Genomic DNA, 19,428 nt, shown 5'->3' with positions numbered 1-19,428 from the left:
CCTTCCTGGAAAACAGGTTCATCTGTGATGTTTCACTGTTCACATGCAAAAAGAAACAATTAAAATAGTTCTTAATATACAGAAACACTGCTACATGTGATGGAAAAGAACATTTAACATGTATCAAACTTTTTTTTAAATAAAACTGAATTTTATTAAACTGCAAGAAATGCAAATATGGTGAGAGATTCAGATCAGTATTTGTTGGGCAATCCAAAAATGACTGACACAGGTACAATTCCCTGCACACTCCTTTAAGTGATGATACCATAAAGCAATTAGAATCAGAATACTGACACCTTAACATACACTATTCATACAGTGAGAAAGGTTACAGAGAACATTAATTAACAACAGAAGGCATTGTTGTCTTTGCAGTTCTTTAAACACCAGGACACTGAACATCTCCTTGCTGAAATGGTTTAAATGCATAGGCCACAAACAGATATTTGTATCAGAGTTCCTATAATCACAGAAGTCCAATTGCATAACACAAGTCTGATTTACCAGCAGGGCAATCATCTGCTGGAAATTATTCCACTATAAATCAGTTTTCATTTATATAAACTGTCTTGAAGTGCCAAGTAAACATTTAAGTATGCAGAACATTAAATATATTTACAGGTTCAGTGCACTTTAAATTCCTCAGTAAGAGGGTACTGAAACAACAATAAAAAAGGAATTTGCTTGGATGATTATACTTGTGATAACACAAGTAGCTCGACTTAAAAGAAAAATTGCTATCAGCACATTAACATTCTTACAACAATTTCATGAATGTTTACCAAAACATCAAAGAATACTTTGTTTTCCTTTACAGCCAGTGCTTCTCAGGTGAGAATCAGTAATGCTGACACGTGAGAGGTTCTTTGTTACTATTAAACACACAAAGTACAGAACTCTACCACAGAATCCCTTTGCACCATGTCTGAACTGTGTGTACAATCTTGGATGCCTAAATAGAAAACATGACCAGCTATAAATAATACTAACCAGCACTATTTTTCATTTAGCATCTAAATAAATTCAGATTGCTGGATTTTCAAGATTGTGAGGTTACTTCAGGAACAGGAGACAATCTGCTCAGACACATTTTCCACATTTGCTGCTGTGATTTAATCCCCCATGCCCTGCTGCAGTTCCCAGGCATGCACACACAGCACAGCCACATCCCTGCAAGTCAGACCTGTGATGAGTCATACCCAGGCTAGAAATAATTACAAGTAAAAATAAATGGAAGCTTTCCCCTTGTGAATTTTCATGCACAGGGATTTTGGCCAGATCAAATTTATAGGGTGGACTGGAAAGCAGTGAACATGTTCACTAAACAAAAATCAAGGAGTCAACATGTCCACAGCCAAGTGCCCCCAGCTCAGTCATCTCAGAGCTGATCCATGAGGAATTAGACATGCACAGATACTCAGTGGCTGTCACAAACCCCTGTGGAAAGGCAATGAGACTGAAATCTGGGGCAGGAAGAACTGCAGATAGGAACTAACCTGAAGGGCTTTAGATAATCCCCCACAAGGTGCTTCCAAACAATTTCACATGCCTGACTCCTATCAAAAACCTATTTAGATGTTATCCCTTCCATGGTAAACATCAAAGATCATGGGAAGTGTTTTCCTCCCTAGAATCTTTTAACTGTTTTAAAACCATGCATTTGCTGCTACATAAGCTATTTTATATAACCACCAATATGGGTCTTGTTGCCAGCAGTGCTTAAAAATAGCTTTAGAAAAATTATCAAAATAAAATTAAATAACTGATCAAGTCTGACCTCATAATGGAAATATGTTTTCTTCAAAATCATATTTAAGTAGTTGCCATGAAGAATAAGTGTTGGCATCTATAAAAGCTGTGTAATAAAAATAAATACTTTCAGTCATTTACAACAAAATTAATATACATTTCACTTACACAGGTAACAATACTTTAATGTACTGTACAGTCCTGAGCATGTTTTTGCAGGGGTAATTTAGGTCACCATTATTCCCCCACAAGTCCACTTGGACATTGCCAGCTGGAAGAAAACTTTTAATACTTGAAGAAGCAGTATCTTAGTTTAGCTTTGGTAATTATCTGTGCAACTGTATAAATCTTTGACTTGCTTTCACACACCAAATGGATTAAGGCAGGCACTATTGTTCTCAGGATTCCTCCATCACCTTCTGACACTGATAGAGCAATCCATCTGGAAGAGCAGCACAAGGGGACCTGAACCACAGGGCCAGCATCCCTGAGTGGGTACGGCAGTGCAGCAGGCAGGGCACAGATGGGAGGAGCTGGCAGGCCAGGATTCCCTCATTGCCTGAGAGAGGTAAGGAAGAAGGCAGTAACAGTTAGCAAGCAACAACTGCTGTAGCAGACTTCACAGAAAATGCATTTGCCACACTCCATGTCTGCTGTTTACCTCTAACTCATGGAACACATCACCACAAATCATGCCAAAATGCCAGCTTCAGATTTGTCATACAGCTTCATTCCCTCTTTGCCCTACCCAAAACTCTTCACGGTGCAAGTTTTCTCCTTTGTAAAATCAACTGTTTGCTGAACACTTGTACCTTTACATCACCCTCCCACAGACCCCTGAGTGAGGCAAACAAAGTCCATGGGACACCAGTCCCTTGCTCACCGTGCTCCCAAACATTCCCTCCCTTAACCTGCAAGATTCTCTCTTCCATGCACTTGTCTTCCTGGGACAAATTATCCTGTGAGCACCCCCACAGTGTACTTTCACTCACCTATAACATCAACTCTGTGGAGTTTCAGCTTCTGTTGCAGTGTGTCCAGGGCTGCTGAAAGGGAATCTTGGCAAGATGACATTTTTATGTTCTGTTTCACATCATTAGAAAGGGACAACCACAGCTTCCCAAAGTCTTCTGTAGTCATTTCCATTGGCCTAAAAGGAAGTTCACCACATTTCTTAGCCAAACAATATTTATAAATCAGAGTATCTTTGGGCTCAAAAAAACCCCTGTACATGGAAGCAGCTGGACAATAGAGCACAAAGTAATTAAATATGTATTGAACTAATCAAACCCCTCCTCTTTACAACTTCACGTTTTAAAAACGTTTCTATGCCATGCTTTAGATTTCTAAATTTTAAAAAAAATTCATTTCCAAATTTCACTTCAAAAGAAATGTCTGGTGGACAAAGGACACTTGTTTTTTCCTACTCCTAAAATAAATGCAGCATTCAAAAATGAAAAGAGTGAGCTTTCTTCCTCCTCTGCAAAAGTTTCAACCTTTTCATATAGTGTTCTGGTTTCTGCACTCAAACCACTTGTTTCCTCTTGAAATGTTTACATTCTGCCATATTTTAAAGCATCATGTCCTTCTGTTCTTTGTTCTGCTAACCTCCTCAAAAACAGTTCCAGTCAATATTCTCCCTGCATTTGTATTACTTGCTGGAACTTTACCCCTTTATTGCAAGTGTAAAATAACCCTTTATTATCTTTATCAGCCATTTCAGATTTGAATTAGCTGCTCAAGGTGAAGACTTGTATTTTCATAGTCAATACCCAAATCATCCTGCCCTTGTCTAACACTGAGCTGTATACAAATGTTTTTAAAAACTGCAGTTTATTTTATTTACCTGATGAAGTCCATCAATGATAAAGCTACTGAAAATTCAAGGCAAGTTTCCATCTCTGACTGGTAGCTAACAGAAGCAGGAAGAATTGCCTGTGTACAGACTTTGTTCATCCTCACACATTTCTGGCAATGTTCCACACTTTGAGCTTCAATTACAGGAAAATGGGACGTGGCACTCTCCAAAATCTATATAATGTCATAAAAGGAATAAAGAATGTAAGTCTTGCTGTCAAGTTGTGCAAGTGATTCAGATACAGCTATAAAACTGTGTAAGTGGCTCTTATTTCTGCTGATTTTTCTTGGAGTATTTGACAAGTGAACAGAGCCACCATATCTCAGCCCTCATGAAGGATAAATCAATCACTAACACCCACAAACATCCTATGGGATACACAGCACCAGTGAAATTGATCTCTGACAATTGGCTTGTCCCAGCCCTAAAGAACTGCAACCAGGAATCTGAATTCTGCAGCTCAGTCCCAACATCAACTAATATACAAGCAAGCAGCATCACATCAAGCCATATACTGAAACAAGAAGTTGAGAAAACACCCCTAATAAAAAGGAGGATTTCTAGATTACTCAGCAGGCCCTGGCTCTCCAAACAAACTGGTAACAGAAATTCTATCCATGGTGGTGGTCTGGGTGGGAATTTAGGTGAATTATTAGAAAAATCTAGACAAGAGATGCTCACTCTCCATCAATGCCAAGACAAGTTTGATTCAAGTCAGAAATGGAAAGGGACTCCATAACCAATTAGCAGTTCCTTGATTAAGTCAATTCTAAAAGCACCAATCCACCTAATTATTTTTATCCAGTTATCACTTGCGGAGTTGCTTAATAATTCTGTGCTTCTTTTAAGCAAAATCTGTGGATAGATCAATCAATTGGCAATTCCTAAATATCCTTCCAAATATTTAAATGAAATTTTATTTATGACTATAACATGCCTTTACCAAATCATATTTAAATCTCTAATGTAACCAATGTAAAAAAATTAACTGCTCAACTCCTCTGCACCCTCAACTAAATGCATGAGAGTGAACTATGACTGATGTCTTTGGAAAAAGCACTGAAAAAAGCTTACACAAATTGGTGTCAGGAAAGCATCATGTTTGCCTATCATGTAAATACAAATGAATGCACAATAGCCAAACCCAGACAAAAGAAAGCTACACAGTGAGGTGAACTCAAGTCATATCACTCCAAGCAGGACCAGTGAGGTTTGCATTTGGGGCTTTTTTCGCATTCAGAATGAAAAAATCACAAATATTCATTACACAGAGGCAAATAAAATCAAGGTGAACTGAAAAAGTGAGAGGCTAACTTTTATAGCCAGTGACAGTTTAAGTTTATAGTGAGATTTCTCTCAACTCCTTTTAAAGCTATGTGTAACAGGTGCACCACAGGTTTTAAAGGAAAAACTTTGGAAAAAGGCATGGCTACCACATTAAACCAAATATTGCATTGGTAAATGTAAGCAAAAAGCAAGAAGTTCCAAGTGAATTTAAAACACAATGGAAACAAAGTTTCTTACCTGGAAGTGTTCTGTTTCTTCAAACACTAAGTTCACAGCATGAAGAGCAGAAGTGGTTTTATTTGAAACAAAAACAATGAGCAACAGAGAGTCATCTGTCCACACCTTACATAAATGCAGAGCTAAGGCATCACTCTGACAAAGTCCCACCACTTCAGAGTGAGGAAGCTCTTCAAGTTCTTCTGGTAAGGAAGGGACCAATGGTGTTTCATTGGCACTTTCACATTGAGCACTTGAAGAAGGCTGAAAAATTTCAATATTGCCATCAGCAAACAAAGATGACTGTGACAGCCTGTTAGCTGAAATTCTGTCATCCAGCACAGATTTTCTGAGGGACTGAGGTGTTTCAAATGCCAAATTGTCTTCTACAGTATCTGAAGAAGAAGGGGAGGCTTTTCTTAACCTTGTGTGCAGACTTCCCTCAGAGTCTTCCACATTAACAGGTACTGTATCAAGTAAGGGATCAAAATCTGAAGCAGCACTGGCTTGGAAGTCTGATGCCTCCTCACTCAACTGCTGAGTTTCAGTTATCTTTGATTTCCTTTTGAACTTCTGAGTAGCTGTGTCTGCTTTGCCCATCTGAAAAGGAAAGAGAAAAAAAAATGGGTGGAAAAGTTCCTAGCAACCAACTGTGTTACTGTTAATACCATGCAGTGAGGAGGGGAGGAAGGAACAAGGAATCAAAACAGATGACAAATACAAAGAGATTCCAAACATTTTAACGGATCCAAGGGGCTTGCTGTATCTCTTACAGAGGACTAAATTAGCTTATAATGAAAGAATGACTCAAGATTCTCTTAACTAACTAAAAACTCTTATTAATAAAAGACTAAGCAAAGGTAGTATCTGGTTAACCAGTGCTAAGTTCCAAAATTTGAGCTGGCTAATATGCGTACTACCATACATAAATTTAAAATGGTCTTGACATAGGCTTTCAAATTCTAGCCTCACATCCAAGTGAATGGTGACAGCTCTACAAGGCTGGGTCAAGGAACAGTTGTTCAGGAAAACTACCACTACAGCTTGGAGCACAACATGTAAACAGAGGAAAGTTCCAGTTACCAAATCAGACCTGCCTCAGAGGTTGCTTCATCAAGCTGTTTCAGGTTTCAATAAAATATCACACTGCAAAAGCCATTCTCAATAGTTTTGCAATGACTTGGGGAGATGGGGTTGTCTTATCACTAATTTGATCTCCATTTGCATACAAGTATCTAAAATTTTCAATAAGACCATATGTAAATTTTAAAGTGTTAAATCTCAAAAGAATCACTCACCAGGCTGACACCAGCACTTGATCCCAGCCCAATGAACAAAGTTGATGCTAACTGCTGCTTCTCTTTGTCCTCCTCAGACAGGCTGGCACCTTGCTCAGGCTGCAGTGCAGGAGCTTCCCCCACCTGCCCTGCTAATAAGCTGCCACAAGGCACTGGTTGTGGCTCATTTTCTTTCCCTGTTTTGTTTTCTTTCTTTGGAAGGTAACCTTCTTTCCCCCACAGCTTGCGTACTCCCTCAAGTTTCAGAGTATTTGTCCTAAAAAGGCAAACAAAACAAAGCAGGATCAGCCACAGGAACATGTTCATAAAAACATGCCAACACTCAAACACCATTCACTACTTTGGTGCTTTGATAGACAAGTGTGAGGAGTAAAATATAAAGACTCTGGAAAGGTTTTCTGCATACCAGTTTAGCTGAGTATAAATGAAGTTATTAATTTGTATGAAACTATGCATATGGAAATGATGTGTAGTGCACTAATAAAAGGAGCATCCTACACTGCAAACCTTAGCCTCACTTTTATCTCTAGAAAAAGAAATACAGCAGAAAAAATAGCAAACAATGTAATAATCAGGCAATCCTGCCCCAATTTTACTGCATTACCCATCACTCAACTGCAGTCTGTGAAGAAAGTGGCAGAAGAGTCTGAAACATCAGCTGTTTTCCTACGTATTACGCAGATGCCAACAACTGATTTTCTTATGTGATAAGTTTCCAAGTTTAACTGCACTCTTTCTAGTTCCATGCAATAAAGCAACAAGGACCCATGACAATGACAAGAACAGAAGCTTAAATGTACTTCACTTCAAACACAAATTAACTCACTCTTTGTGCCCCGTCTCAGCACTATTCCCAGATATATCAGAGCCAAAAGATAAACCAGTGGGGGACTGTCTGCCAGTGACACCAGATGAGGACACACTTGAAGCAAAGGACAATCCATAAGGTTCAAAATTCAGAGCTGCAAGACAGACAATTTTAAAATTACTAAGAGGCATAAAAAAGTAAGAATTAGGTCTATTTTCTGAAAATATATATCCCTGTACTGCTGGACTTCTCAGGCTTTCATTTTAATAATCCCACAAATTTCAAATCCTCTAGAACAGCAAGGATTACAGTAAGACTTTCTCACCTACAGAACAACAATCTATATACATCAGCTAGACAAAGGGGGAACTAAAATCTAAGTTGAACTTAGCTCTTGTCTACAGACAAGAGCTGCATTGAGATGCTATTATTTTAAGAAGATAAATTAACTGTACACTTTAACTGTTAATACTTCTCAGGTAATTTCACAGTATTAAATAAATGCAGTGAACTGTCACCTTTTTCCTGAGAAAGTTTCTCCTCTTGTCTCTGGTGATGAGGTTTATATGGTGCTGCACCATGAGCAAGTCCCTCAGCCACAAACCCATCCAGAAAAGATAAGGAAGCATCTACCTACACAGAATTTAAAGGAATGAAAAGACAATGAAAGCATTTGCTCTATGTGAGGCAGATGTCACCAGATAGGTGTATGGTGTCTTATCAGCAAATCAGGATCTTCAAGTCACATGTCACATACCTACCAGTTAAGATGCTATATAGACAGAATCTTTTCCATCATTTACTGTGGAAATTTCATGGTCAAAATCAGTGGATTTTAAATAGGAAGCAAACTCTTTGAATTCAAAAGCAGTACTGTATCACTAAAGCAGGCCTACCTCATCTTTGAAAAAAACAAAAGGCAACTAAAAATAAACCAGTGTATGAAATGATAATTTTGCTAAAAGCTACTCCAGCTTACTTAACTAAAACACCATGGCTCTTTATCTTTCAGTATAGAACACTTTGATTCATCCCATATGCCTGAAGAAGTTTCTGAAAACTCACTTTAAGCAGACTTGCATCCAGTGAGAACTGCAAATATCATTCATTTTGGAAACACCTTTTCACCAAAATATTCATCCCCATGGATGGTTCATGAAAAAGAACCTGGAATGTGTCTTACCACCAGGTCACTGCAACTAGCATCAAATGGAAGCAAGGTCTTCATCAGTGCTTTGTCTTCACACAGATGCTTCAGTTCAAAGGCATATTGCCTCAGGCATGTATCCAGAGAGCTGCTGAGTTCTTGGATTATTTCATCCACTGTTTTTGAGCACAAAGTGTGTGATGCTATCTTGGTGACTGCAGCCATTATCCACGCTTTAGTTTCAGAAGTAACAAAAGTCTTCTTCAGCAGGCTGTGCAGCTTTGTCAAAATAACTTCTGGATCAACATCTGTAACAAGACTGAAATATTCTCCCAACACCTATTCACAAAGAACAGACAAATATGCATTTAGAGCAGTGCTCTCAGTTTTGAGATTGGAATATGGTATTAAAAATAACACAATAAATCCACTTCACATTCAAGAAACTATTGTTTAAGCATGTTCCAAGTTATTTCTTTACCATGTTGCGTTTTATATGTCAAAGGGTTGAAGTGACCTTTGTGTTCACCTCAACAGACTCCAACATCTGGCTTTTTAAAAATCAAAAAATTGTCTTGAAAAGAAAGCTAAACATAACCAGGCCTTGACAAATCACCACCTCCTCAAACTGAAGCCTCTCCCTTGGGTGGGAGCTCAAGCTTCCCCAGTATCAGACAACACCAGCACAGCACCTGGCCAGCCATTTGCAGGGCTACAAGAGCATTTCACAACCACATCTGGCTAATTTGGATGGAGACAGAAAGGCTCCATGGTGTGCAGTCAGATTCAGGTGGCTGCTAAGCCATCCCTGCATAAAAGGGAGCAAATCAGCTTTTCCACAAACCACAAATTAATAGTCCTCATCCACCAAAGAGGTCACTAAAATAGATTTCAGCATGTTAGCTTGACTTCAAGTAAAAGTGACTGAAAATTAAAGTTTAATAAATATTTATTAAAAACATTATCACCTTTGAAAGTTTCCTCAAATCTGTGTTTGGAATTCTGACCTGTGTCTAACTTACCCAGCTCATAACTTGAAGGAATTTCTGTGGATACAATTTATCTTCCTCCTCAAGTAATGCCAAGTAAGACTGTACTGCATACACCCGGAGCTGATGATCTTCTTTTTCATCATCAAATCCTAGAAAACAGCACAGTTTCTGTGAAACACAAATAACATATCCTACCAAATATTTCAAAGTACATTTTAAGAAAAGAAAACAAACCCAGATTATTAAGGAACATGTCTAATTCTTTAGAGCATGTAGGGTGTTACCTTCAGCCAACAGCCTCAGGAAGTTGTTTGGGATATCAGAATGTATAACATCACCTCCAACTGAGAACACAGCATTCATTGTCTGGATGAACCACTCATTGTTAGGGGCATATGTGTCCAGATGTTAAGGAATGAAATGCTAAGGCATAACTTTTTCTCTCTATTTTAGTATATTTCCACAGGAACGCCCATTGTGATCTTCCCAGTAAGTTGGAGATCTGATGGGCAAATATCAGCTTCATCTAACTAAAGAGGAAATATTCCTGGATCTTTTAGGAAGTGTTTCCTGTAAATGTCATGAAAACTGGTGACCAGCTAGAAAAGCCTGAAGTTACTCTGTTGAAAAAGTTGAGTTCATGCAGGCCTCACACACATTAGGAACAATATGTTCACATTTGTCCTACTCTATTTTAAGTTCACATTTGTCCTGTGCTAGGCTTCCAATCTTTTGTTTATCCAGCATCACTTGATCAATGATAAGAAACAGTCTTTTTCAGCAGTGCTGTTGATTTACCAACTTTACAAAAACATTTTGAAGCACTCCACATAAATCCTTGCTGTTTTTTTTTTAATATATTTAACTTTTGATCAGCTTTTGCTAACTTTGAATGCTGGCTTTTGCCTTGTGTCAGGCAAGTCCTGAAAACACACTGTTAATAAACGGAAATTTTAAACAGCACAGAAATTTCAGAGTTATTGCATTTGTTTTTGCATACTGCAGGACAACAGCTTTTTTTAGTACAGTACTCTATGCCAGGCACTGCACAAACAGGATGATAAGGCAGCTCTCTGTTATTAAAAGTTTACAACTCAAGATATCAGACAAAATCACACACAGAAATCAGGCAGTGGCAGATCTAACAGTAATGCACATAATAAACCAAATCCCTAATCATTACTTTCATCTTTTATGGCATTTTTAAAAAAAATCTTTTCTTCATTTCTATCAAAGTGTGCTGTTCTTAAAATCCTTACACCAATGAAGAGTTCTATCAGGGAAGATCAGTCCCACAATTACAGAACAGCACTTCAAGTAGCACTGAGACATCTCTCTCTATGCTGTGGTATAAGGCTTCAAAGTTTGAATTTAAAACACAAGGTTTTAACGTTAAACTCCAAAGCCAAAATTTGTGTGCAATTAGTTTCTCTCAGTGAAACACAAGAAACACTGTAGTCATTATTGTATGTGCTTTCTTTTGCATTTGAAAGGATGGGAAGCACAGCTCTAACACTTCCTACTTCACAAGATCAGGAAAGATGCTTTGATAGGTATCAGTGCTACAGGTGCCTCAGCTCTGACTTCAAAGTTTCAGAAAAATAAAAGGATATTTCTCAGCTAGTTCAGAAAAATAAAAGGATATTTCTCAGCTAGTTCTGCTATTTTGCCAACTAAGCTGATGATGGCATATTCTTCTTGGCTTTCTTTTAAGTAATCAAGCATCTTCTGGACTATGACAATTACATTCTGCCCATTTGTAATCCTGTAGAGAAGCTCTAAAGTCTGAAAGAGAAAGCACAAAGAAATAATTGGTTCTGAGGACTCAAAAAAAGAAGCAGCTTTAGTACACCAGATTGAGCAACTATTCTTAAATGAGATACACTGCTTCTCTAGACAGCTTTCACATTAACTGTGTTTTTAACTGTTCTCTCACAATTATGGAAACATAACATTTTTACATTGCTCATTTTACAAAACTTATCCCCCACCTTAACAATTACCTAAATTTTTGACATTTAGAAATGCAACTGACCTCCCTTTTAATAATGGGATCTGGATGGTCCAGACATTCAATGATTGTCATCTGGTGCTGAAGTGCCAGGTTTGGATCCTGCTGGATAACATAGGTCAGAGCCTTTAACCCTGGAATGAAAGTGATTGCAAGTGATGTAAGGCAATGCTACGACTATGGCCAAATTAAAGACAGCATAATGAAATCAGGCATCCTTACCTAAGTATTTCAAATTAATTTTGGGTGACAAAACAAATTTTCCAATGCACTTGGCAGCCTTTTCAAGTAATTCTGATTTGGGATGAATGGTGTAAATTGTTTGGACACATTCAAACAGGATGGCTGCAGGAGGAGAAGACACATAATTAATGTGTATTGAATACTTCTATAATCCAAAATTTTTAACAAACAAATGAGCTCAGTGTTCCTCAAGGACTGGCAGTGCTATCCCACTCCCACTGAATCTAAGCAGGGAGTACCATCTGACATAAGGAAAAGCAGGTAAAAGTCTATCTCCTTTAGTACATACATGTTTTAATTAGCCCCTGCAAACAACTTTCTGTCCTTAAAGTTCTTCCAACCTTGAAGTCTCCTACTGCTCAAGGCACTGGACTGGGACAGTCTTCAGAAAGCCAACAAGCAACTATAAAGGATTTGAGACAAATTATTTTTGGTAACTCATATAATTTCTTAGCTACTACCAACAGCCAAAATCATCCCAAGAACATTCTTGAAAGAAAAGAACCAATGAAAAATCAAAACAAACAAAACCAGAAAATAAAACCAACAGCTTTGTACAGTTGTTTGAGAAAAATCTAGAAATAAACTGAACAATACACAAAAACTAGTTACTCCTTCATGGCAACAATTTGGGCAATGATACAGACCAAGTTAATATCCCAAGTTAATTAGAGCTTAAAATGATGTTGTTCTTGTAAGTCAGTGACTAACTGAACTGTCCAACAGACAGCCCCCTCTCCCTTAGCCATTACAGACTACATCTCAGAAAGACTAGCACACAACAAAACTGCCTGTAAGAAACCTGCCATAACCAATGACTCTATAAGAAAGAGCAATCACTCAGAATTACATTTTTCTTTTGTCTGGGATTATCAACTACAGTTGTATAAAATGCTTGCCATAGATAAACAAAAACTACTATGTCATTGTACAAATTATAATGAACTGCCCACTTTGCCCCCTTAAGTGCTCAAAACAAATTTAATGTTTAACTCTTGGGAAGTGCAAATAGTTTGTATTTAAAGTCAACATTTCTCCTAATAACTTGTATGCTCTTGCCTAAAAGAACAGAAGCAATCAGCTGAATACTCTAAACATCTGACAGATGCTCCCTCATTTATTATTTACTAAAAGAGAATACTTCCCCAAAGCCTCCCTTTTTATGCAAGTGAGGCTTACACAATGCTTTACAACATATGTATGATGTAGGTGTTAGACATCTACAGCTTTGAGCCATGTTCCTTTTCTGTTTCACTCCTCACTATTGTTTCAACAAAGTGTCAATTTTCTTTCCATTCTATTAGCACAGGGACTTGAGCACATCTGCAGGGCTTTGTTTAACAATTAAAAAATGTGGTGGTAGGGTTTTTTAACTAGTAAAACAGCTTTTAATCAGGGTTCCAGAGCATCAGAACTGGGATTTTGGGGAGGTATTCAGACCTGGGAAGGAGAAGACAAAGAAAATAGACGAATAAATTGCTCAACTTTTTAGTAGGAAAAAAGTTACCAGTGCAACTATTCCTTGTGCTTTGTAGTAGCAACAAAACCAGCTTTCTCTACGGAGAAGACAAAGAACTTCTACCAAAATGAACCTTCAGCTACATTTTAGAAATTTTCAATTGAGACACGTGCCAAAGACATCCTTCCACAGGCAGCACAGTCACTGAACTCTGGGGGTGTAATGTTTATTAACTGTGCCCAGAGGGGACACCCTACACAGCTGTAAAGAACTGACACTGTCCCTGCACAGTATTGCCTTTCTCAGGGCAGTAAAGATAAATCAAAACATTTCTACCACACAGAGATGTATCAGCAGGATTTTCTTTTATTGCTTATTTCAACTTAAGCAATGTCCACTAAAAGCTTCCATGAAGCAGCTGACTCTATAATTAAGGGCAGGGTCAATGCAAACACAGGATAAAGGCTTTTGAGCTAAACAGAATTCCCTGTATATAGATGTGTTTTACTTTAATGATAAAAAATTAATGTTGTACAGCAATGCATCACTTGTGCTACTATTTACTAGTTGGACACTTGAGAATACAATTAATGTTAAGACTATAATTAGATTTTTCAAAACTACTGTGTAAGTATTTTAGCATAATCTACTACTCATTTTCTATCTTTCCAAATATTGATAATTACATAAAATAACCTTACCCACCATATGTAATATTATGATTAATCTCTGCTCTTCTTAAAGATTCATCTAGAACATCATACATCAATTCACTTGTCCTATTTAAGAAAATATTTACAATTAATTGCACCACTAATAAGCAGGTAGTCTTATTTTGCCAAACAGTTCAGAGCTATTATTGAAACCTGTAACACATTATTCATATTCACAAATTTGCTATAACACAGAAGAGCTCTATAACATGATCCTAAATGGCATTTAACAGGATGCTTGAAGCTTTTAAAAGAAACATTTACCATATTATAAGAATAAAAACACTTCCCTTGCTGCTTGCATAAATAAACAGGTCAACAGAAAAAGGATCACGGACAACCAGGTCCTCACAAAATGGCAGCACTTTTTTAAAACAGTTTTACTCCAGCTCTTCACTGTTATTTGGTAACATTGTAATAGAAGTCTCAGTAAAATTACATTTTAATCATATTCCACAACAATAATTTAGACAGTCCAGAAGCTAAGAAACTACTTCTGCAGAAATTAATTCTTGGTTAAAAACAAATGTGCAAGAATTTTGACACTGAAAGCCTCTTACAGCCTATGAGGTGCAGGCTATTACTTTATCTCAAATTATTACTTACAGAGAAAAATCTGGTTACCTTGGATCATCTTTTCCCAACAGCCCCAAAATTCTTAAAAGCTGAATTTGTAACCATGGTGCTGGCACACTGTGGTAGTTGAAATCAGCAGAGAGTTTTCCTCCCACCACCTGCTTCAGGATGGTCACAAAACTCCCAGTCAAGTCCTTGTATCCAGATGAGTTTTCCTACATAATGGAAATTAAATTCAACTCAAATATTTCAATACAACAACTCAAAAGTAAAAATCATCCACAACTTGAGTAAGATCAAAATACCTGCACTGATGGCATCATTTCTTGAAATCAGACTTCTGCTCTCAACCCTCAGCACCCATATGCTCTTCCCTTTAAGCCTATGCTCTTTTCTCACACATTTGCACAGGGAGCAGGTGTGACACATTTACAAGGAAATTTCCCTTTAACCCACTGTAGGACTTAGATCCCCTAGCTAAGGACCCAGCAATGCTGAGCATTCAGACCCTGAAGAAGTGGATTTGCCCAGTTAAATGGAGGATTGGCAGAAACAAATGTAACACATGACTACATAAATTAACTTTTCTAACTGCTACAAGTGAATTTTTTCTGCAACATCTTTGTAGAGCACACTGTGTATTTAAAATAAAAAACACAAAAATATCTCCCAAATTCAGTTGTGCTTCTAATTCTTTGCCTACCTTAATCATTTGCAGATAAATATGCAAAGAAGCAGCCATGACTCCAGCATCCCTGTCACACAAAGCCTTCCTGAACTTATCATGGATGTGCTGAACTTGATTAGGAGCAATGAGATAGAATTTGTATAAAGCTTGAACAGCTTTTCTTCGGATAATTTCCCTGAAATGAGATTTACATTTAACAAAACTTTAAGTACCTGACTTTACAAAAAAACTTGCCAGACCCCAGATCATGATTTGTAGAGATGAGAACCCCTGTTTTACATGTTGGCAACAAATGACTTTGCAAATACCACCTAAGCAAGGAAGTGACAAAGCCAGCTTTAAAGCCTAGTAAGGATGGATGTCAGATTAATGATTTAAAACAATGTCCACCAAATAAACAATGAAATAGGCCATGACTCATCGGCTGTGGTCATACATGCAGCTCCAAAAAATACATGTCTAGAAATTACTGAATTAATTCATTCTGCAATTCCCTCTCAAATCAATAATTACATTATTTTCCTCCCTTTATGGGATATAGTAAACTATAATTCAAACAAATTAAGGGTAACCACAGATACACTTTTATTAGTTTCTCTAAAGAGCTTTATGAAAAAAGTGTCAGTGAAGTTCAAGGATCTGGATGTGTTTCCCCACCTACTCAACAAACACTTCTTCATGCATATTGGTTAAAAGGACTCCAGCAAATAAATTCAATTACATTTACCTATCCACACTGGCCATGAAAAAATTTGCTATCCATTCAATACTCAGTCAAGCTGTAAATAAATGAGACAAGAATCCAAGAGAAAACACAAGGCGAGCATTTATTTCTAAAGGTGATGACTCAAAAAGACCAGCTGAGAGAAGAAACACTATACTAAAACTACTTACAAAATTAAGTTATTCAGCTGTACAAGGCCATTTGAAATTCTGTAATGAACACCTACTTAGAATGCTGAAGCTTGTCTTCTATTAGGGGCAGGACAGCTGGAATCATCTCCCGTGGAAAGATCTGGCTGACAACAGTTAATGCCATGCACACCTCCACCAGGTTAGTGCTCTGCAAGTCCTGTGACATAAAACACAGTCAATTTTTCATTAGACTTTTAAATTCTGCACAGACATGCCTCAAATCTTTCACAAGAAGGCTGGAACTACCCCCCTAGAGAGGCCACCCACAGCCATTTATAAAGTAAAGTTTATGGCATATCTCCTCTCAAAGAACTTTTAAAATATGGCTTCAAGAGCAAGAACATCAAGATCAAATTAAAAAGGCAGGGAAAGCTATTTCAGCCTGTCTTTGCTTGTGACAAAGTAATTGATTAATCAAATTAATCAATTTATGTGTGACAAAATGGGAAAAATGGGTCCAAGTTTTTCACCCCACAGCCCCTCCCACCAAGCTACAGCCAAAGCTCTCTGTTCAACTAGGTGTTCTTCCCCACTGGCTCATCTGGCACATGGCCTCTCCTGTGCCTGTAAGATTTTCCTTTTTCTTTGTTTTACAAAACCCCACTATACCTTCACAACTGTGTTCACAAGTAGAAGCAGCAGTTCGTGATTTTCATGTAGAAATAGAGAAACTGCCAAGTAACCTAAAAGAAAACAGACTTGATTACTATTTTCAAGCAATAAGCAACTTTATGACAGAAACTTTAAGACTGTTTGTAACACAAGAAGAGTTAACTTAAACAGTTACAAAAACCCAACAAAAAAATCCCCGCTCGATAACAGTTGCTCCTATTTTAAATATCTGTCTGACAGAACCATCCTTACCTAATTTTGCACTACTACTTGGAAAAGATACCAGATCCTGACAGAAATTCATTTTCTGCTTGATGTGCTTAACAAATATTCTCTTAAATTATTTATTTACTGGTGTCACAATTCAAAACAATGAAGGAACTGATGATTCAAAATAAATTCATTTCCCTGCCTTCGGTGCTGCAAGCACACACAGAGCACCTCACAAGCCAAGGATTTCGATAATTCCAAAAAGTAACAGACCACGAAACAAGACCAAGAAAATGAGGAACATTTTAAGTAGGTTGTATTTGACATGAATTACGTATCCTGAAAAACTTTAAAACTGGGGGTTTGAGAACATTATAAAGGCTACAGCTCCATGCACATACCAACTCTCTTCTCCAGAAGGTTCCCTTGCTGGGCAAGTTTGATTGCGTGGATGTATCCAAAGGAAGACTCGTAGCCCAGCATTTCACAATAGATGAGTCTCACCATGCATTCTTTCATCAGCCTCTGAAATACCAGAAACAACTTACTGAAAATTTTAAGTCCAACATGTTTTATGCTCTTCTTCACTGCTCTACTGAAACAGAGAACTTTATCTCACAGAAACAAGTGAATTTACGCATTTTCTAAAATCTCAGTATTCATAATTTTTTCTTTGCCATGAACTTCTTCTGCAAAGCAGTGTTAAATTTCTGCTAAAAAGGCAGAACTCCTCCTATTCTACCCCTAAAAAGGTTCTTATTTTGATTAGTATGCATGTGATCAACAGCAGATTAATTATGCCAACATAAAAAATATTAATTATGTGAAGCATTATGATTATCTGAAGCATTATGACTATTACTTTTTACCAATTACTACCCTGACGTAGGATGGTATCTTCACTAGATGCAAGATAAAATTTCATTTTCCCTTCAAAAATCCTCACTCATGGGATGGACGTATGTATTAACTAATTCAAAGCAGAATACATCATCTCCTGAAACTCAGACATGACAATAGCGTATACAACAAAGCACAGCTTCTTAAAAAGCACAAACTAATTGTAAGAACAATGTTAGCCTGCAAAGAGCATTATTTGATGGAAGCAGCTCATCACCTAGCTTTGCTGTCTGCAATACTTCAGAAACTACAGAATGATAGTAGGTTCATATCGTTACTGCTTATTTACATCCATCAAAATCAGTGTTCTCACTATTTTAACCATGCTGCAAAAAAATACGTATTGGTACTTTTTAATGCTGATGATTAAATATCTATAATGCAGATAACCTGCACATCCAGCTGTGATAAAGACTGAGAACACTCTATCCTTCACCTTCGGTGTTGCTGTTCCAAAGCCTGCAGCCACTAACAGAACTTACAAGTGTTGTGCTGGGGGCTGAAACTGTTGCTTTCAAACTGGTTAGTTCCTGCTGGATTAATTTTTCTTCTTCCTAGAAAAATTAAACTTGTTTTAACCTCGCATAGTTTTCACAGGCAAAACGTGAAAGAAGAACCAGAGGAGACAGGGTCACTCAGCGCTGCCCCACACTCAGGGGGCCGCTCGCCTCCAGCACCGCGGCCGTGCTCGCCCAGCCCGGGCCCAGAGCAGCAGAACGCGGCCACCCACACACACGGGGAGTTTATCGGGGTTTTATCGTGGCTGAGGGGAGACGCCGCGCCCGGGGCCCCCAGCCCAGCCCCGCGGCGGCTCCCCCGGGGCGGGAAGGGAGAGGAGCCCGGCCCCGCAGCCCGTACGTGCTTGGAGGTGAGCGCCGTGATGCTCCGGATGAGGCTGCCGAGCCGGGAGGAGGCCGATACCCTGCCGGGGCCGCCGGCACCGCCCGGGCCGGCACCCGGATCGTGCTGCCCCAGCAGCCCGGGCAGGGCGCTCAGCGTCCGCTCCACAACGTCGCTCATGCCGGACCCGCCGCCCCCGGAAGAGCCGGGCCCGGGCGGCCCCTTCCGGGGCGGTGCGGGGCGGGAGGCGGTGCCAGCCGGGAGAGGAGGGGCGGTGGGGCCGGGAGAGGAGGAGCCGCTCCCCGGGCCCCGCCCGCCGCCCGGCTGGGCCGGGAGGTGGAGCTGGAGCCCCGCGATCGGAGCGGGGCAGCCCCGGCGGCTGCGGCGGGCACGGAGCCTTTGCTTCCGGCGCTGCCCTGAGGGAGGAGGGGGCCCGAGCGCCGGTCTGCCCGCCGGGCTCCCGGCGTCAGCAGCGCGGAGCAAACACTTCAGCCGGTTCCAATGAGCGGCGTGTGGCAGCTTATCACAGGATCGGTTCGGTTCTGACCCCAGTTTGTCACATAATCGGTTCAGTTCAAACCTTGGCTTATCACAGGATCCGTTCAGTTCAAACCTTGGCTTATCACAGGATCTGTTCGGTTCTGACCTCGGCTTATCGCAGGATCTGTTCTGTTCTAACCCCAGTTTATCACAGAACCTGTTCGGTTCTGACTCCAGCTTATCGCAGGATCGGTTCGGTGAATAGAGACCACTGAGTCCACCAAACACCACCATGTCACCTAGAGCGTGGCACTGAGCGCTGCATCTAATTTTCCTTAAACCCTTCCAGAGATGGTGACTTCACCACCTCCCCGGACAGCACATTCCAATATCTGATCACCCTTTCTGTGAAGAAATTCGTCC

At 39.2% G+C, this 19,428-nt stretch overlaps 1 protein-coding gene across 1 annotated transcript; it reads right to left on the bottom strand.

Moving 5' to 3' along the window:
* Positions 1-189: 189 nt before the first annotated feature.
* AP4E1 (adaptor related protein complex 4 subunit epsilon 1) lies at positions 190-18,729 on the bottom strand. Its single transcript, XM_058811389.1, has 21 exons — positions 18,544-18,729; positions 18,168-18,239; positions 17,187-17,310; positions 16,573-16,646; positions 15,999-16,120; positions 15,064-15,223; positions 14,409-14,575; positions 13,777-13,850; positions 11,592-11,714; positions 11,394-11,503; positions 11,004-11,143; positions 9,643-9,755; positions 9,389-9,507; positions 8,403-8,705; positions 7,738-7,852; positions 7,238-7,373; positions 6,412-6,667; positions 5,135-5,713; positions 3,599-3,783; positions 2,745-2,902; positions 190-2,311 (listed from the first exon to the last, which is right to left on the bottom strand). The coding sequence occupies exons 1-21, from the start codon at positions 18,703-18,705 to the stop codon at positions 2,151-2,153; spliced, it is 3,453 nt and encodes a 1,150-aa protein (XP_058667372.1). The 5' UTR covers positions 18,706-18,729; the 3' UTR covers positions 190-2,150.
* Positions 18,730-19,428: the final 699 nt, after the last annotated feature.

Source organism: Ammospiza caudacuta, chromosome 10 (genome assembly GCF_027887145.1).
Source record: "Ammospiza caudacuta isolate bAmmCau1 chromosome 10, bAmmCau1.pri, whole genome shotgun sequence".
Taxonomy (NCBI): Eukaryota; Metazoa; Chordata; class Aves; order Passeriformes; family Passerellidae; genus Ammospiza; species Ammospiza caudacuta.
Note: the sequence above shows the minus strand (reverse complement) of the source record. Positions and strands in the feature narration are given on the sequence as shown.